The sequence below is a fragment of the Heteronotia binoei genome, chromosome 19 (genome assembly GCF_032191835.1).
Source record: "Heteronotia binoei isolate CCM8104 ecotype False Entrance Well chromosome 19, APGP_CSIRO_Hbin_v1, whole genome shotgun sequence".
In the NCBI taxonomy this organism is placed as follows: Eukaryota; Metazoa; Chordata; class Lepidosauria; order Squamata; family Gekkonidae; genus Heteronotia; species Heteronotia binoei.
Genome location: NC_083241.1, coordinates 25,688,330 through 25,704,712, shown reverse-complemented (window position 1 = coordinate 25,704,712; position 16,383 = coordinate 25,688,330). Strand labels below are relative to the sequence as shown.

General features: G+C 46.0%; 1 protein-coding gene across 8 annotated transcripts in view; it reads left to right on the top strand.

The window, feature by feature from the left end:
• The window catches only part of SEMA6D (semaphorin 6D), a 43,056-nt gene that overhangs the window by 16,718 nt on the left and 9,955 nt on the right, over positions 1–16,383 (top strand). For 2 of the 8 annotated variants that reach the window (XM_060260391.1, XM_060260386.1), the window contains exons 12-16: positions 1,315–1,488; positions 2,960–3,100; positions 3,200–3,277; positions 7,859–7,920; positions 8,294–8,350. In XM_060260391.1, the coding sequence (XP_060116374.1) occupies positions 1,315–1,488; positions 2,960–3,100; positions 3,200–3,277; positions 7,859–7,920; positions 8,294–8,350 (512 nt within the window). Of the gene's footprint in view, positions 1–1,314; positions 1,489–2,959; positions 3,101–3,199; positions 3,278–7,828; positions 7,921–8,293; positions 8,351–16,383 lie in introns of all 8 variants that reach the window. The other 6 variants (XM_060260389.1, XM_060260385.1, XM_060260393.1 and 3 more) reach the window with 3 other exon arrangements.

Below are 16,383 nucleotides of genomic sequence, written 5' to 3'. Positions count from 1 at the left end.
AGCACCAAAGAAGTGGTAGCCTGGAGTTGAGATCTCACCTACAGCATTGTGTAAGGATGAGCATCCCAGGTCCGGCTCGACTACGTGGATTCTCCTAGTCAGAATTTTTTTTTAGGGGGGTAACAGGAACTCCTTTGCATATTAGGCCACACATCCCCTGATGTAGCCAATCCTCCAAGAGTTTATAGGGCTCTTAGTACAGGGCCTACTGTAAGCTCCAGGAGGATTGGCTACATCAGGGGTGTGTGTGGCCTAATATGCTAAGGGTTCCTGCTCCTAGCCCCTGCCAAGGAGAAGCAGAAGGGAGGATTAATGAATTGGGAGCTCTTGGCATGATGATGTCAGAGGCAGAGTGGTTTGCACATCACTCATGAGGCTGAGGTGACTGAGGGCCACCATTTTGGACTCCAGTTGCTGTGCCGCTCTCTTGGCATTTCAGTGGGCATGCGGGGGGGCAAGGTATGTGAAGGACTGTGCTTGGTTTAGCATTTGCTGTTGCCCAACTCACTTTTTTTTTCTTCTTATCTTGGAGAGTTCCATTCACAAAACCAAAATGGTTCAGAAAAATAATGGCTTAGACCAGGGATATCAAACATGCAGCTCGGATGCCAGATCATGCCCCAAGAGGCCTTCTATCACGCCCACAAGCAGATCTGCTTCCTTTCTCCTCTCTCTTGCTTTCTTTCTGCATCACAGCTTGCTTTGTCAGGCTTGATCAATCACACTGGAGCTACAAAGCCTCTATTTTTTCCATTGGTTGAGGCTTCTCAAGATAGACACACAGCCCTCAGTCTGTGTCATGGTGCCTTCACATGTTCTTGACCAGCACATGAAACAACTTTTGTACAATACCCAGCCATTTCATGTTTTCCTCTGGGTCTTAGGATCAAAGCATCAACCATTAGATTTCTGTATGAATGGCAATAAATCAAAAGCAGATTTGCGATTTAAGGATACACACCTGAACAGCATACTAAAAATTGTTACGGAAGACACTATTTCTAGTTTCTGATGAACTAATTCAGAGTAAGAGGGTGTCAGTTACCACACACTGTTAAATAAACAAAATATTACAAGAATGCTAACGTTTTAAGCATGTTTTATCTTAAGTTAAAAAAAATCATTAATTGTGTTTCTCTTTATAAAGTTTATATCTCTTCTACCTGGCATTACACTTTATGACACCCCTGGCCTGGCCCAACAAGTTCTCCTTTATGTCAGATCCAGCCCTCAGAACAAATGAGTTTCACACCCCTGGAATGGACAATCTGGGAGATATGTGGGGTGCTACTAAAAATATTTTTGTCTCTGCAGGTATCGGCTGACGGCGATCGCTGTGGACCGCTCCGCCGGCCCATACCAAAACTACACAGTCATATTTGTTGGCTCTGAAGCTGGAGTGGTGCTTAAAATCTTGGCAAAGACCAGGCCTTTCTCTTTGAATGACAGCGTCTTACTGGAAGAGATTGATGCTTACAATCATGCAAAGTAGGTATTATTTAACGAGAACTGCTCTGAGACATTTTTATGACGTCTTGTTTCGTCTGACTCATTTTCTTCCCTTTGACACCTGGCTTGGCAAGGCTTCCTGATCTGTATCGGAATGCACTTGGGAATAATCTGAAATGGTTTTGTGTCCCCACTGGCGTCTGTAGATCATGGTCCCATTCAAGCACCACAGTGGCACACATCGTCACAAAGGCAATGATGCCCCCTTGTTACTGTGCGAGTATATTAGCTTTTGCTCTTCAGAGATATAAATGACCATACTGTAAAGAAACCGGGGAAGTCATTAATAATCATCAGAGGGCATAATTACTAGGGAAATGCTGGGTGACTCTGTTTTAGCCAGATCTTCCATCTTGTACTTTCAGCCTAGAACAGGGGCGTCAAACATGCAGTTTGGGGGCTGAATCAGGCCCCCAGAGGGCTCCTAGCAGCCCCCCGAGCAACTGACTGCCATCTGCTTCCTTCTCCCTCTCTCTTGCTTCTTTCTGCATAACAGCTCACTTTGCAAGACTTGCTCAGTTGCACAGGAGCTACAGAGCAAAGTCTCTATTTTCTCCATTGGCTGAGGCTCCTCCCTTGGGGAGAAAGGGGGGAGGAATAGCTTATTTTTCCAGGCTCAATTGCACAGCAGAGCTACTGACCCAAGCCTCTTCCTTCTATTGGCTGAGGCTCCCCCCCCCCAAGTCCCCTGGGGAAGGAAGGAAAGAACCAGCGCTTCCTTTGCCCAGTTCCCTGGACCCCATGGGGGAAATACAAATAAAGCATCTTTAAAACCAATGAGTACTAACACTTTAAGTTTGTTTATATATATATATATATATATATATATATATATATATATATATATATATATATATATATATATATATATATATATATATATGTGTGTGTGTGTGTGTGTGTGTGTGTGTGTGTGTGTTCTTTATAAAGTTTATATCTCTGTTACCTAATCTTAAATAGGTTCACACATGGCCCGGCCTGGCCTAGCTCAGCCCAACAAGGTCTCATTTATGTCAGATCTGCCCCTCATAACAAATGAGTTCAACGCCCCTGGCCTAGAACATAAGGAGAGCTTTGCTGAATCAGACCAGTGGCCCATCTTATCCTATGCCCCGTTTCACCAGTTGCCTTGGACTGCCAGCAAACAGGACATAGAAGCCAAGGCCTGATACTGCCTCCTAGCAATGAATTTCAGACGTTTACTTCATCTAAAGATGGAGGTTTCCTTGGGTCAGAATGACCAGTGATGGACTTGTCCTTCCCCCGGAGCCTAAAATGAGACAGACAGCTCACAATAACTCAGCTTAGAGGGAGCACTGATTCTGACCTGCGTTGTAAGCTGCTTTAGTCTTCTGTTGAGGAGAAAAGCGAGGTATAAATACCTAACTAAATAAATATCGGTTTTCCTAAACATCTGGAGGAAAACAGTTGTTTTGTTCTTCCTGCACAGGTGCCATGGAGACAGCGAGGACGACCAGAGGGTCATTTCCCTCCAGCTGGACAAAGACCACCACGCTTTGTTTGTCGCCTTTTCCAGCTGCATCGCGCGAATCCCCCTCAGCCGTTGTGAGCGTCACGGGTCGTGTAAAAAGTAAGCCGCCTTCCTCGCAAGCGAGACCGCAGAAGGGAGTCCCGGGGCTGACAAACGATTTCATTTCCTCCACCCTCCCTTTTTGGTCTCACTCGACAGGTCTTGCATTGCCTCTCGAGACCCCTACTGTGGCTGGCTGAGTCATGGGACATGTGGAAAGGTGAAATCGAGCATGTTGTAAGTACTGGTGTTCAAAATCTTGAGTGGTTCCCTGGGTCGCTGGGTTAAATGCTTTATATACAAGTGCAGGTGTACAGCTTCTGGTTCAAGAAACAATGTTCTCACCCCTGTTGCCTACATGTATTAGGGCTGCCATTGTGCCTGGATAGGTCAAGCTCACCCAGAGAGGATGCCTAAATGGCCAAGGTTCTCCATTTCCTGTATCGGCAGTCATTGGTAGAAACTCACAGGGAAACCCGATTCTATCAGTTGCAGTTAAAACCACAAAATCTCCCGTGGCACTTGGAAGACTTGCTCACGAAGACTCATGCCATGAGAAATGTGTGGGTACTTAAGTCACATACTGACTAGGCTGACACACATCACAAAACATAACCCACTTGTTACATTTGGTGTAGCAATTAACAGCTATGTGGAGCCAGTTCGGTATAGTGGTTCAGAGCAGCAGACTCTAATCTGGGAGAACAGGTTTGATTCCCCTCCCCTCCTCCTCCTCCTGAAGCCCGCTGGGTGACCTTGGGTCATTCACAGTTTCTAAGAGCTCTCTCAGCCCCACCTACCTCACAAGGGTGTCTGTTGTGGGGAGAGGCATGGAAGGAGATTGTAAGCCACTCTTGAGACTCCACGTGAAGGGTGGGGTATAAATCCAATTCTTCTCCTCTTCCTTCTTCGCCAGGCTGAGCATGCTGCAGATTCTGGGCCTGGCCAACCTGGGTTCAGACCCTCACCTGCCTGTGACACTCACCCGCTGTCAGCCCAGCCTACCTTAAAGGAGGGGAGAATTATGTAAGCCGCCTTGAGCTCCTTGGAAGAAGGGTGGGATAAAATGTCCCGGGCAGACAAGGCTCTGACAAAGAGTTGACTCTTGGAAACTTATACCCCCCCCCCTCCAACATCAGAAGGGCCCTTCTGGATCAGACCAGTGGTCTAGCTAGTCCAGCCTCCTGCCTCACACAGTGGCCAGCCAGTTCTTCTGGATAACCAACAAGGCACAGAGGTTGAGGCCTTCCCCTGATGTTGCTTCCTGGCTCTGGGGTTCAGAGGCTTAGTGCTTCTGAAATCCTGTGGGGTCCCCCCTCAGTCACCATGGCTAGTAGCCACTGACAGACTTATCCTCCATGAATCTATCTAATCCCCTTTGACAGCTGTTCATTCCTGTGGCCACCACGACATTCTCTGCCAGCAAATCCCACATTTTAATCACTCTCTGTGCAAAGTAGTCTTCCACCTACTGCCCAGCAGTTGCATTGGATGCCCTCAAGTTCTGCTGTTTGGGGAGAGGGAGAAAAAAACTCTCTTTCCTCAACTCTTTCCACCATGTGCATAATGTTATAAACCTCTATCACGTCTCCCCTTTGTCATCTCTTTGCTAAACTGAGAAGTCCCAAACTATTCAGCCGCTCCTCTTAGGAAGGGTGCTTCAACCCCCTAATCATCTCGGTTGCCCTCCTCTGCACCCTAAGGCAGCAGGCCCCAACCTTTTTGACAGCAGGGACCAGTTTTGTGGAAGACATTTTTTCCAGGGATCGGGGCTGGGGGATGGTTTGGGGATGATACAATTGTGCACTTCATTCCTGTTAGTTTGGTTAAGTGTGCAGACTCTTATCTGGGTTTGATTCCCCACTCCTCCACTTGCAGCTGCTGGAATGGCCTTGGGTCAGCCATAGCTCTCGCAGAGGTTGTCCTTGAAAGGGCAGCTTGTGGGGAGAGCCATCTCCAGCCCCATCCACTTCACAGGGTGCCTGTTGTGGGAGAGGAAGGCAAAGGAGATTGTGAGCCGCTCTGAGACTCTGAAATTTGGAGTGGAGGGCAGGATATAAATCCAGTGTCGTTGTCTTCTTCTTATTATTCTTATTGTTATTATTATTACTACTACTACTACTATTACTACATTGTAATATATAATGAAACAATTATACAACTCACGGACCGGTTGTTAACAGGCCCTGGACCAGTCCCGGTCTGTGGACCAGGGGTTGGGGACCTCTGCTCTAAGGTGCTACTGGACTCAAACCAAACTGAGACTTGCAAATAGATTCTTGTCCTGTGCTGAGTGTGCCTCTAACCAGGCCAACAGGCATTTGCTTGTAGACTAAAGCCAGTGGGCAAAACCTAAAGATGAGCTGGGTTCACTAACTATGCCCATTGATGCCAAATTTATTTATGCACCCCCTCTCATTCTCTGGATTGCATCCAGATAGGTCAGGAGGTTTTTTTTAGCAGGAACTCCTTTGCATACTAAGCCACGCCCCCCCTCCCCCTGGATGTAGCGAATCCTCTAAGAGCTTACAAGGGTCTTAGTACAGGGCCTACTGTAAGCCTCTGGAGGATTGGCTGCGCCAGAGGAGTGCAGCCTAATCTGCAAAGGAGTTCCTGCTACAAAAAAGCCCTGGTCTTATCCAAATCCCAAATGCATCAGGCTTTTCTGTTCCTTTCTTGTAGGGACATGCCAGTGCTTCCATGGAAATCCTCACCAACTACAAAGCTTCTTCTTGGAAAAGAGCAGAAAATCGATAGGCTTTTCTTTTTAATCCCACCCTTCCTCCTGGGCATTTGGGGCAGCAGACGTAGTTTCCCGTCCTCTGTTTTATCCTCAGAGCTGCCACCCAGTGACATAGGTTGGACTGAGATAGAATGACTGTCCCAAGTAAGCCCCAAGACTGAGTGGGAATTTGAAGCCAGATCTCCTCGGTCTGAGTCAGACAGCCTTAACCACCAATACTCCCTCTAAGCTGTGGAGTCTTGTGAGCAAAAATTCTACTTTGTGAGCTACTGGCATTAAAAGCTGTGAACTACTGCATACATTAGCTTGCTCTGGGGCCATTTTTCCTGAGCTAAGACAAAAATGTGTGAGGTGGAGGGAAAAAACCTGAGCTAGCTCACACTAATTCAGCTTACAGGGAACACTGCTAACCACTACACCAGACTGCCTCCTGAATCTCCCATGTTTGCAGAATGCTATGTCTGCATTACAGCCAACATCTTTAGGAACTTCAGAATGTTCTATATGGCAAGAGTACAAGTAAGGGGTAATTTAACGCAAGAGGGATGCTGCTTTGCAGACCAGGTTTTCATCAGGGGAGTTTAAAATCGGCACAATCTCTGTATATTCTGCACTTTAAAAAAAAACCCTGCCCTTTTTTTGCCTTTTTGAAATATGCAAACAAAGCAAATTAGCACAGCTAGACTTGTTTTGCATAATTTATATGAATAGATTTGTCTGCTAGCCTTGGGAAAGGGGCAAAGCATTAGGCAGGCGGCCCCGTCTCCAAGATCTGCTGATCTTCGAGTCTGTCAGCACTGCTAAGGGGTTAGAACCCAGACTTCTTTTTTTAATGGAAGCCGAGAGGCACCCGCAACCCGTTTGTGACTCCTAAGAGTGCAAAGGCGATGCTTATGCACCCCGCTGGTAGGTTACAGCTTTGGTTTGCACTCTCTTTCCCACTCTACATGGAAACAAAACTACCAGCGATGTGTTAGCCAGTTCCATTGTTCGATCGCCTGGGGTGCAATCAAGTGGGAAGTTCCCCCAAGAAATCCCTGCTGGAACAAATGGGAGCCCTACAAAAACAAAGCTGTGCACTGAAAAGCTCTTGTCCAGGGGTGGCCAAACTGTGGCTCAGAAGCCACATGTGGCTCTTTCAGACATTTTGTGTGGCTCTCAAATCCCCCACTGCCCCATTGGCCAGCTTGGAGAAGGCATTTCTCTCTTTAAATCACTCCTGTAAGCCAAGCAAGCCGTCAGCTTGGAGAATACATTTAAAGTTGCCCTTTTTTTCCACCTCCCCCCCTCTATTTCCTCCCTCTCCCTTGCAGCTCTCAAACATCTGGCATTTATTCTATGTGGCTCTTACATTAAGCAAGTTTGGCCACCCCTGCTCTTGTGTGTTCAGGGGCTTGTGCAGGAGAGCTTCCCAGTGGATTGCAGCTACAAGAGCCTTAGATTATTTAACTGAAACGTGTACGGATCTGCAAGGCAGCTTTGGATCCACAAAACATAGTAATCAACAGTATTGCAGAACGAAAACACACTGAACACAAAAATCCCTCTAGTAGAAATCAGCTGAAATAAACCCAGCAGCAACGGTATTGAAGCCATCCATGAACACCTCTCCCTCAAAATGTCTCTTTAGTGGAGGTCACAAGCCAGCAGAGATGGAGCAAAACTCACTCCCCTGTGGAAGCTAGTCTCACGATCTCTGTGCCTCGAAGACCCCCTCAGACACAAAAAAGCAGAGCCTCCGAAGAAGATCTCAGTGCCACGTCAAGGAGAGTGACCAATAAATTTAACCTCCTTGTACTTGCACAGATCATTATCAGTAAGAGCAAGTACTCAGTAGCTAACGACCCAAGTCGAGGTTGTTAAAATCAAAGCCCCAACTCCTTTTTTCTTTATGTCAAATGTTCTTGAGTACAAAGTATGCTTTCCTTTTTCCAGTCGTGGAACAAAACTCATTGGGTGAGGGGTGGGGGGGAGGGATGACTTTGCCATTGTTTGGACCGATGACGATTACCCATCTGTTTCCCAACTAATGCTGTTAATTGCAGGTTGTCTTTGTTTGTTTCATACAACCACAGCGCTGGAGGGTATGAACAAGATGTGGAATATGGCAACACGGCCCAACTTGGAGACTGCCATGGTAAGCTCTGGTCCCAGTCACCAACCCGAGAACACGGCATGAGTTGGTTTGCGGGGCCGCATTCCCGTGTGGATGTCACATTAATGGCAGTGAGCACGCCCCCTCCCTCCTCTCCTGTAAAACAAAATTGGCGCAAAAAACTGAGCTGCTTGACCTTGGGTGGTGGAGGCCGTTGACCATTCCCCGCCCACCCTTCACAGTTGTTTGGGGTCTACAAGCAAAAATACTGAACCAGTGTTGTCTTTTTCCGTTTCCTCTTGGGTGCCCAATTGTTCTTTATTTTTTGATTTTCAGTTGCTCAGGCTTTGAAAATCTTTTTTGGTTTTCCTTTCGGTTACTTTTCACTGATTACTTGTTCCTTTAATTCTTTTAGAAATTTTGCCTTCTACAACTACACCAGATTACAAAATATTTGGCGATCCAACATCTGGTTAGTTTTTTTAAAATCGTTTTTTTCCTTCCCTCCGATTAATGAATCTTTTTTTCTTTTCCTTTAGTTCAGCATTTTCAACCTCCTCGTCCTTTTTTCTTTTCTTTTCTTTTGATGGTTTTAATCCTTCTTTTGGTGCAGTTGGTAATTGTTCATATTTTTTGCTTTTCTGCTTTTACTCATATTCCGACTGACTATCAGGATCCAGCCAGAACTTTCTCACGCGGCACTTTACACCCCCCCCCCCTTTCATAGCTGCATGCTAATGGATCATTGTTAATTAAGACATATCTTCTATTAACGAAAGAACTTGATCACGCGACATTTTCGCTGCACGAACTTCCACTAAGCTTTTGGCATTCCTTTTCTTCCTCACCTCTTCCGCTACGTGTCCATGAATGTTGCCTGTCTATCCATCATATTTCAGTAGTTGGTTGCTTGATCCCAGTCGCCTCCTTCCTTCCTTCCTTCCTTCCTTCCTTCCTTCCTTCCTTCCTTCCTTCCTTCCTTCCTTCCTTCCTTCCTTCCTTCCTTCCTTCCTTCCTTCCTTCCTTCCTTCCTTCCTTCCTTCCTTCCTTCTCCTGTGTCTTCCAGTTCTTTATAAAGCAAATGCACATTTTTACTCCCTCCTTCCACACCACCAAAAATGTGTATTTGGTAAGCTTTTGGAGAAAAATGTATTGATGTTTCTCAAGGTTTCCATTTGTGCTACTCAGTGGCATTTAGCATCATATCAGAAAACACCTGGCTTCCAAAAGCCGCAGCTAAACTGCTTCTGCAAAATCATAGGCTCAACTGGGGTAGGGCATATGCCTTTTATAACTGTTGCTAAGAGTCTACATTAGCGGCATTTCCACCCCCTGCTTGGGATCACAGAACTCTTCTTCTCGATTCAAGTACAGATGAAATACAACCATTCTCGGTATTACCAATGAACTCGCAATAGACCTTCTTCACAGAAGCGATGGTTTTTCAATTACCCCCATGTGAACTTTTCCTTCACGTCCCCGATTCCATACCTGATCTCTTGGCCCATATTCGAAAGGAGAAATTATACCACAGCTTTCTAAGACGCATCTGGTTTGGGTACCGCGATCCGTTGCTGACCTCTATTCCAGTAACCAGTGACCTCAAATTGGGGAACGGGGACAACATTATTGCAATTTGAGAGGCCTTGAGATCCTCCTAGATAGGCTGGCATTAACAACAGTGCCTGAATTCGCTGTAAGATGGTACACTGTTGAATGTCTTTCTTCCCGTAAATAAACCCTTGAGTTCACATAAGAGCAGTCCTGTTAGATCAAACCAACATCATTCTTAGCCCATTAGAAGGCAATCGGATCCTCCCAAGCAGGCCGTGAAGAGGGATGGAGCCCCCTGGTTTTATTTCCTTGCCTGTGTCCACTTGTGTATTGCCTTTCAACTCCCTTAACAGGGAGAGATGCTCAGGCAGCGGGCAATTTTTTTTTTTTTTAAAGCTTCCTACAGGACAGTCAGATACAAATTAAAAGAAGATGGGGCAGCCCCTCCCCTCCCCAAAAAAGGTAAAGTCAACAACATTCCTGAAACACACCTGTGAAGATGGTGGTAGCCGTCCACAGCTTAGGAGGAGCAGCTGAAGGCCCTGCCATGATCGTCTCAGACAAGATGGGTTCCGACATATTAGGCCAGGCACCCCTGATGTAGCCAATGCTCCAACAGCTTTCAGGGCTCTTATTACAGGGCCTACTGTAAGCTCCAGGAGGACTGGCTACATCAGGGGTTGTGGCCTAATATGCAAAGGAGTTCCTGCTATAAAAAAGCCCTGCTATCTGAAGCAAGTTGATAAACAAGAAGGGATTTGGGGGTCCAGATCTTTTCAGTTTCAAAGGCACTGATGCTGGAGCTCAGAGCTCTTCTGCTTCAGTGTAGTGGAGGCTCCCTTTAAGCTTTGCCTTCTCACATCTTGCTTAAATCTGGTAGGTGCATTTTGATTAGACAGATATTTGCTTTCACCCAACTAGGCAGCACTCTGGGATGTGGAACTGAATGGGATAGCACGATCTCAGCAACTAAGTGGAGCCAGTACTTGGATGGGAAACCACCAAGGTCAGCAATGGCCAACTGCTTCTCACTTGCCTTGAAAGCCCCTTGCTGGGGGAAGCTAAGCAGGGTTAGTACTTGGACGGGAGACCACCAAGGAAGGCTCTGCAGAAGAAAGCAACAACAAACCACCTCTGCTTTTCACTTGCCTTAAAAGCCCCTTGCTGGGGTCACCATAAGTTGGTTGCGACATGGTGCCGCTTTTAACCCAATGCTAATTCTGCCTGAAGAAGAGCTCTGTATCACTCAGTGGCTTACACATTCTTACCAACAGATGCACCTGTCCTGTAAAAGGCGTTGCAAATAGGATAGGTGTGCTCCAGCAGGTTGACTGCTAAGCAGAGATGTTGATGGCCTTGTTTGGGACAGGAATATTGACTCTCCTGTTCTGCCATTCCGCTGGGTGTTCACTCCAAATCCCTCTTCAATTATATGAGTGGCACTCTTTTGAACCCTAGTGGCAGAATCCCATCTTGAGCTTCTATGAAAGCTCCTGTGTGAAATTTGCCTTCTGACATTTCATTAATTCTGTCTGCCAGTGACAGTTTTCAGAGGGTTTTCATACTTCCGGGAGCTCAGCAACACAAACCTTTGATTTGGTGTCTGATGCTATTTGCACTCCCATAACTGAAGAAGAACAATATTTGATTTACAAACATTTGGTAGGATTTGTTTGCTCAGGATACAATGGGGAGGGGGGAAAAGAGAGAAAGTTGCAGCGAAATTTTTGCCCTGTTCACCCAGATACAAAAAAATTAGGGAGGGGTGAATCAGGCTTCTTTCTAAATGTTGGCCTTTTGCTCTTTCGATTGACAGAGATCTGTGACTGACTTTCTAAGTTCTGTAGCTACCTTAGATAAAACCATGACTTTCTCGGTCTAACAGAACTGTCAAAGCCCAACCTTGTTGAGTGACCCTGAAGAAGAATTTTCACCCAAGCTAAGAATCAGCAACTGTTGCACACTACAGACATTAGAACCAACTTGGGTCCATTCTTAGACCCCTGCTGCTGGATTCTAAGTGCTCAGTTAGTAGAAATCAGAGTCAGCAGTATGGGACCTGGGGTGGAATTCTAGCAGGAGCTCCTTTGCATATTAGGCCACACACCCCTGATGTAGCCAGTCCTTCAAGAGCTTACAAGGCTCTTTTTTCTAAAGCTCTTAGAGGATTGGCTACATCAGGGGTGTGTGGCCTAATATGCAAAGGAACTTCTGCTAGAATTCCACTCCTGATGGGAACACACTCATGTAGGCCACTGGGGGGGGGGGGGGATGGAATTCTAATGACCTGTGAATCAGACTGCCACATTTGACATGGTTCCAAGCCGTTGACACACACACACAAACACAATTTTTCTGGGTTTTAAAAAAATCTGTACATAATCTATAGTAAGGGTGGCCAAACTGTGGCTCTCTCAAGGCCCCAACTGCCCCGTTGGCCAGCTCAGAGAAGGTATTTGTCTCTTTGAATCACTTCCCCATGTCAAGCCAGCTGGCAGCTTGGAGAAGGCATTTAGTTGCTTTCTTTCCACCTCTCCTCCCTCCCCCCCCCCCCATTCCTTCCTTCCGTTTATGTCTTGCTGCTCTCAGACATCTGAAGTTTATTCTATGTAGTTAGTTTGGCGACCCCTGATCTATATTCTGGGACTTACGGCAGATTACACAAAGAGAGTCAAAACAGGATGGGAGAGTCAATAAACAACGGAATAGGATTAGGATTGTTGAAGTCCGAAACCAACCAGAAATCTTCTTTTTTTATATATAAAGGAACTAGAGCAAAGCATAGGTATTTTTATTTGTTTATGTTATTAGGTTTATGTATCCCACCCTTTCCACAAGGCAGGCTCAGGGTGAGTGCCATCAGAAATTTAACATTAAAACAATATTAAAATTTTCAGTATAAAAACAGCTAAAATATAGAACTTGAAAGGCACTGCCTCAACAATCATGAGCAAATCGGGTCCAGAGGTCCATCAGATCCCCAAGATCACTGGGGAGGGGAGGCCTAATAGAAGGTGACGTCCGTTGCCTCAACTGAAGGCCTGGTGGAAGAGCTCTGTTTTGCAGGCCCTGCAGAACAGCAACAGGTCCCTGATCTCCAAAGGAAGCTCATCCCACCAGACAAGGGCCAGGGGAGAAAAAACCCTGGCCCTAGTTGAGGCAAGTTGGATGTCCCTGGAGCTAGGGACTACCAGGAGATGTTGAGTTGCCAATCTTAAGAGTTCTACAAGGCTCATATGGGTAGAGGCGGTCCCAAATTAGACCACAGTCCCTAATAATTTATCCATGTAATTTTGTAAACGCATTTTGTACAGTGCAACCCTAGCCCAGCCCTTACTTGTGCAGTCACTTGGAACACTTAAACCTTCCAGCAGCTAGCCTGTCACCGTGAAATTCTTTTTTAACTTTTATTAAAATACAATAATACGTAATCAAAGACGGTCTCCAAGAGCAAAACACACATCCAAGTTCACAAGCAGGAATATCCTTTTTGTCACACTTCTCTCTGAACCACGATCGATCCAGCTTGCAAACACTGAAAAGATGGGGCTGCTGTGCCATGGAAACGCTACAGAAGTTAAGCGTTAAAAAGTTGGGTGGCAGCAGCTGCACTGGCCACACCTTTCTGAATATTTGCCCACCCTAAAATTGCACTGCCAGAAAAGTCCTTGCAACATAAATCTGTTTAGGCAGTGATTGTGCATTTGTGCAGAATTTAGGAACTGGCATTTGGAAATGAAGGATAAGAGCTGACTTATCTGGGGAAGACACACAAGTCTCCTTCTAATGAAGGAGGAATTCATATGATGTTGTGCAGCCCGCATCTGTCACTGAAGGCATCAAGAGGCTGCCATCTGTGCCACGCCCGTTAGATCCTTGGGCCCTTACAACTCCAGGATTACAGCAGGTGGAAGCAGAGGAATTCAGTTGCCATTAGGTCCAGTTGAGAGCAGAGACACTAAAACACAGGTAAACATTGATGACTGCAATCCTGCAACATTCAACTGACAGTTGGTTCTCTTGAACTTAGAAAACGCTTTGCTGCAAGTTTTATTTTAGTGGAATTTGCAGTGTTATCCTAACTTAACACCCTCCTAAGCCCACTGATTCTGTGAACTTAGATCACAGAAAGGAGGGCAGGAAGAGCTGCACTAGTGCTTAAGCTCTCATGGCCCTTTCTTGATGCTGATCACCATGTTGGGGCCAGGCAGCAATTTTTCTCCAAGCCAGTTTGGCCAGGGATCCTGGAGGGCGGGGTTTTGAAGGGGGTGGGTTGCACGATCTTCTGGGGATGGAGTAGGGGTCACTGGGTGTCGGGGGTGGTATTTGTGTGTTTCCTGCATTGTGCTGGGGGGTAGGACTAGATGACCCTGGAGGTCACTTCCAACTCCGTGATTCTTTGATTCGTTGGATGTAAATGGTGCAATTCTGCTTAAGATTGCATGGTTAGTTGAAATATATCTGTTCGCGAATGGCCACGAACAGCTTGGAAGTTCATGCTGGTTAGGGTTGCCAAGTCCAATTCAAGAAATATCTGGGGACTTTGGGGGTGGAGCCAGGATACTTTGGGGGTGGAGCCAGGAACAAGGGTGTGACAAGCATAATTGAATTGCAATGGAGTTCTGGCCATCACATTTAAAGTGGCAGCACACCTTTTCAAATGCCTTTCTTCCATAGGAAATAATGAAGGATAGGGGCACCATATTTGGGGGCTCATAGAATTGGACCTTCTGGTCCAATTGTTTTGAAACTTGGGGGGTATTTTGGGGAGAGGCACTAGATGCTATACTAAAAATGTGGTGCCTCTACCTAAAAAAATAGCCCCCCCAAAGCCCCCAATACCTGCTGATCAATTCCCCATTATTCCCTATGGGAATCGTTCTCCATAGGGAATAATAGAATGCCCAGTAGACATTTCCCTCCCCCCTCACACTTTCTAAAGCAGGGGGAGGGCCTCCAAACCAGGGAATCTCCTGCCCCCTCCCTCTCTCACATGCACAAATACTTACTGGGTCTTGTTCCTGCAGAACTTTACTCGCTCTGAAAATGAAAGCAAAAGAAAGGGAGGGGCCGTTCTCTGAGGAAACTGTTACTGATCCTTTCCCACGAAGCCCTTCCTGTTCCCTACTTCCTGCTCAGCCTTAAAGGCACACATTTTAAAAACTGTTTGCAGGTTTCTAAACCTGCAGGAGCTCTAAATCTACAGAATGACTGTGGGGGCGGGGCTTCCCCCGCTGGCCAGCTGGCTGGGGGCAGGGAGAAGCCTGTCAAAACGGGGGATCCCCCGCTGGGACCTGGGGATTGGGAAGCCTAATGCTGGTTGACCTGCTGTGAACATCAGTTTGCAAACCACATACCAGCCAGAATTTGTCACAAACTTTAGTTTATGAGGTGGTTCATGCCCATTCCTACACAGTAGAGGAAAGGAAAACAATGTAAGCTGTTTACAGGGCTCAAATAAGTTTAACAGGTGCTTCACAGTCTTTAAACATACACAAAGTTCAGACAAAATTAAAATATCACAAGTTTTATAGGGTAATTATGAATGACATTGAATCACACCCCGCTTGTGTATCCTTAGATGCTTGCTCGAAAACCCTCCTCCTAAAATCTTAAGTAACCCCAATGACCTATAGCGGGGGGTGGCCAATGGTTTTTTGCCTACAACTCCCATCAGCTCCAGTCATCATGGCCAATGGCTGGGGCTGATCAGAGTTGTAGACAAAAAACATCTGGAGAGCTACTGTAGGCCACCCCTGATCTATAGTAACCCCACAGCTAACTGGAAATTTTGGGGAATGAACTCTAACGGTCCCAATACTAACAACATTCTGGAGAATGACTTATAGTAACCCCAGTGACCTTTAATAACCCTGAAGTTAATTGAAAATTTTGGAGTATGACCTATAGTAACCCCAGTGACCACTAGTAACCCCAAAGCTAATTGGGTGTTTTAAAAAATGACCTCAAGTAGCCCCAATGACCATTAGTAACCCCGAAATTAATTGGAACTTGTGAATGACCTTGAATAACCCCAGTGATCTATAATGACCACCACCCCCCCCCCCAAAAATTGGAAATTTCTGATAATGATCTCACATGACCCCAATGACCTATAGTAACCCCAGTAATAATTGAAAGTTTTTGGGAAATGATCTGTAGCAGTGGTCATTTTGTAGAAAAATAGGTGGTGGAGCTCATCCAGGGATTGTTATGCAGCTGCACCTACTATTCAACGGACAAGGAGGTGGAACTTTCAGAAGAAGGAGGTGGAACTCTCAGAAATGTTCAGGAGCTGCGCTCCTTTGATCTCCCACTGAATCTGAGGCCTGATCTGTAGTAACACCAATGACCTACAGTGATGTAGAGAATGACCTCAAGTAACCCCAGTGACCTGTAACAACTCCAAAGTCAATTGGAATTTTAAGTGAATGACCTATAGTAGCCCTCCAATGACCTACAGTAACCCCCAAGGTAATTGCAGATACCTGAGAATAACCATGATCTCTTGGCTAATCAGAAACTGCATAGTTTGTCTTTTCAGTCACTCAGATTAACTCAACTGATCATTGCATGTCTAAATCCAGCAGCACCCCCAATCTGTGAATATTGCTGTTTCAAGGGGAGTGTAATTTCCTCCAGGATATACTGTCTCCTCTTGTGAGACTTTTTTTTTTTCTTGGATGGACCGCACTTCCCTTTATTGGCCCTCATTCCCCTGCTACCTTCTCCAGGCCTTGTTCAGGACTTCCATTGGCCTATCCATCTCAGCCATTAAGGAGAACTAGAGCTACATATAATATGCGTAGTGTGTAGTCCCACCAGTTCGCCTTCCATGGAAATGTTACGTAGCATCAATGGCTGACAAGACCTTGCGGGTTGTGCAAGGTCTTGTCACAAACCTGAGCAGCAGTCCCCCAAACTGGGCAGATATAGAACTGCCAAAAGTAC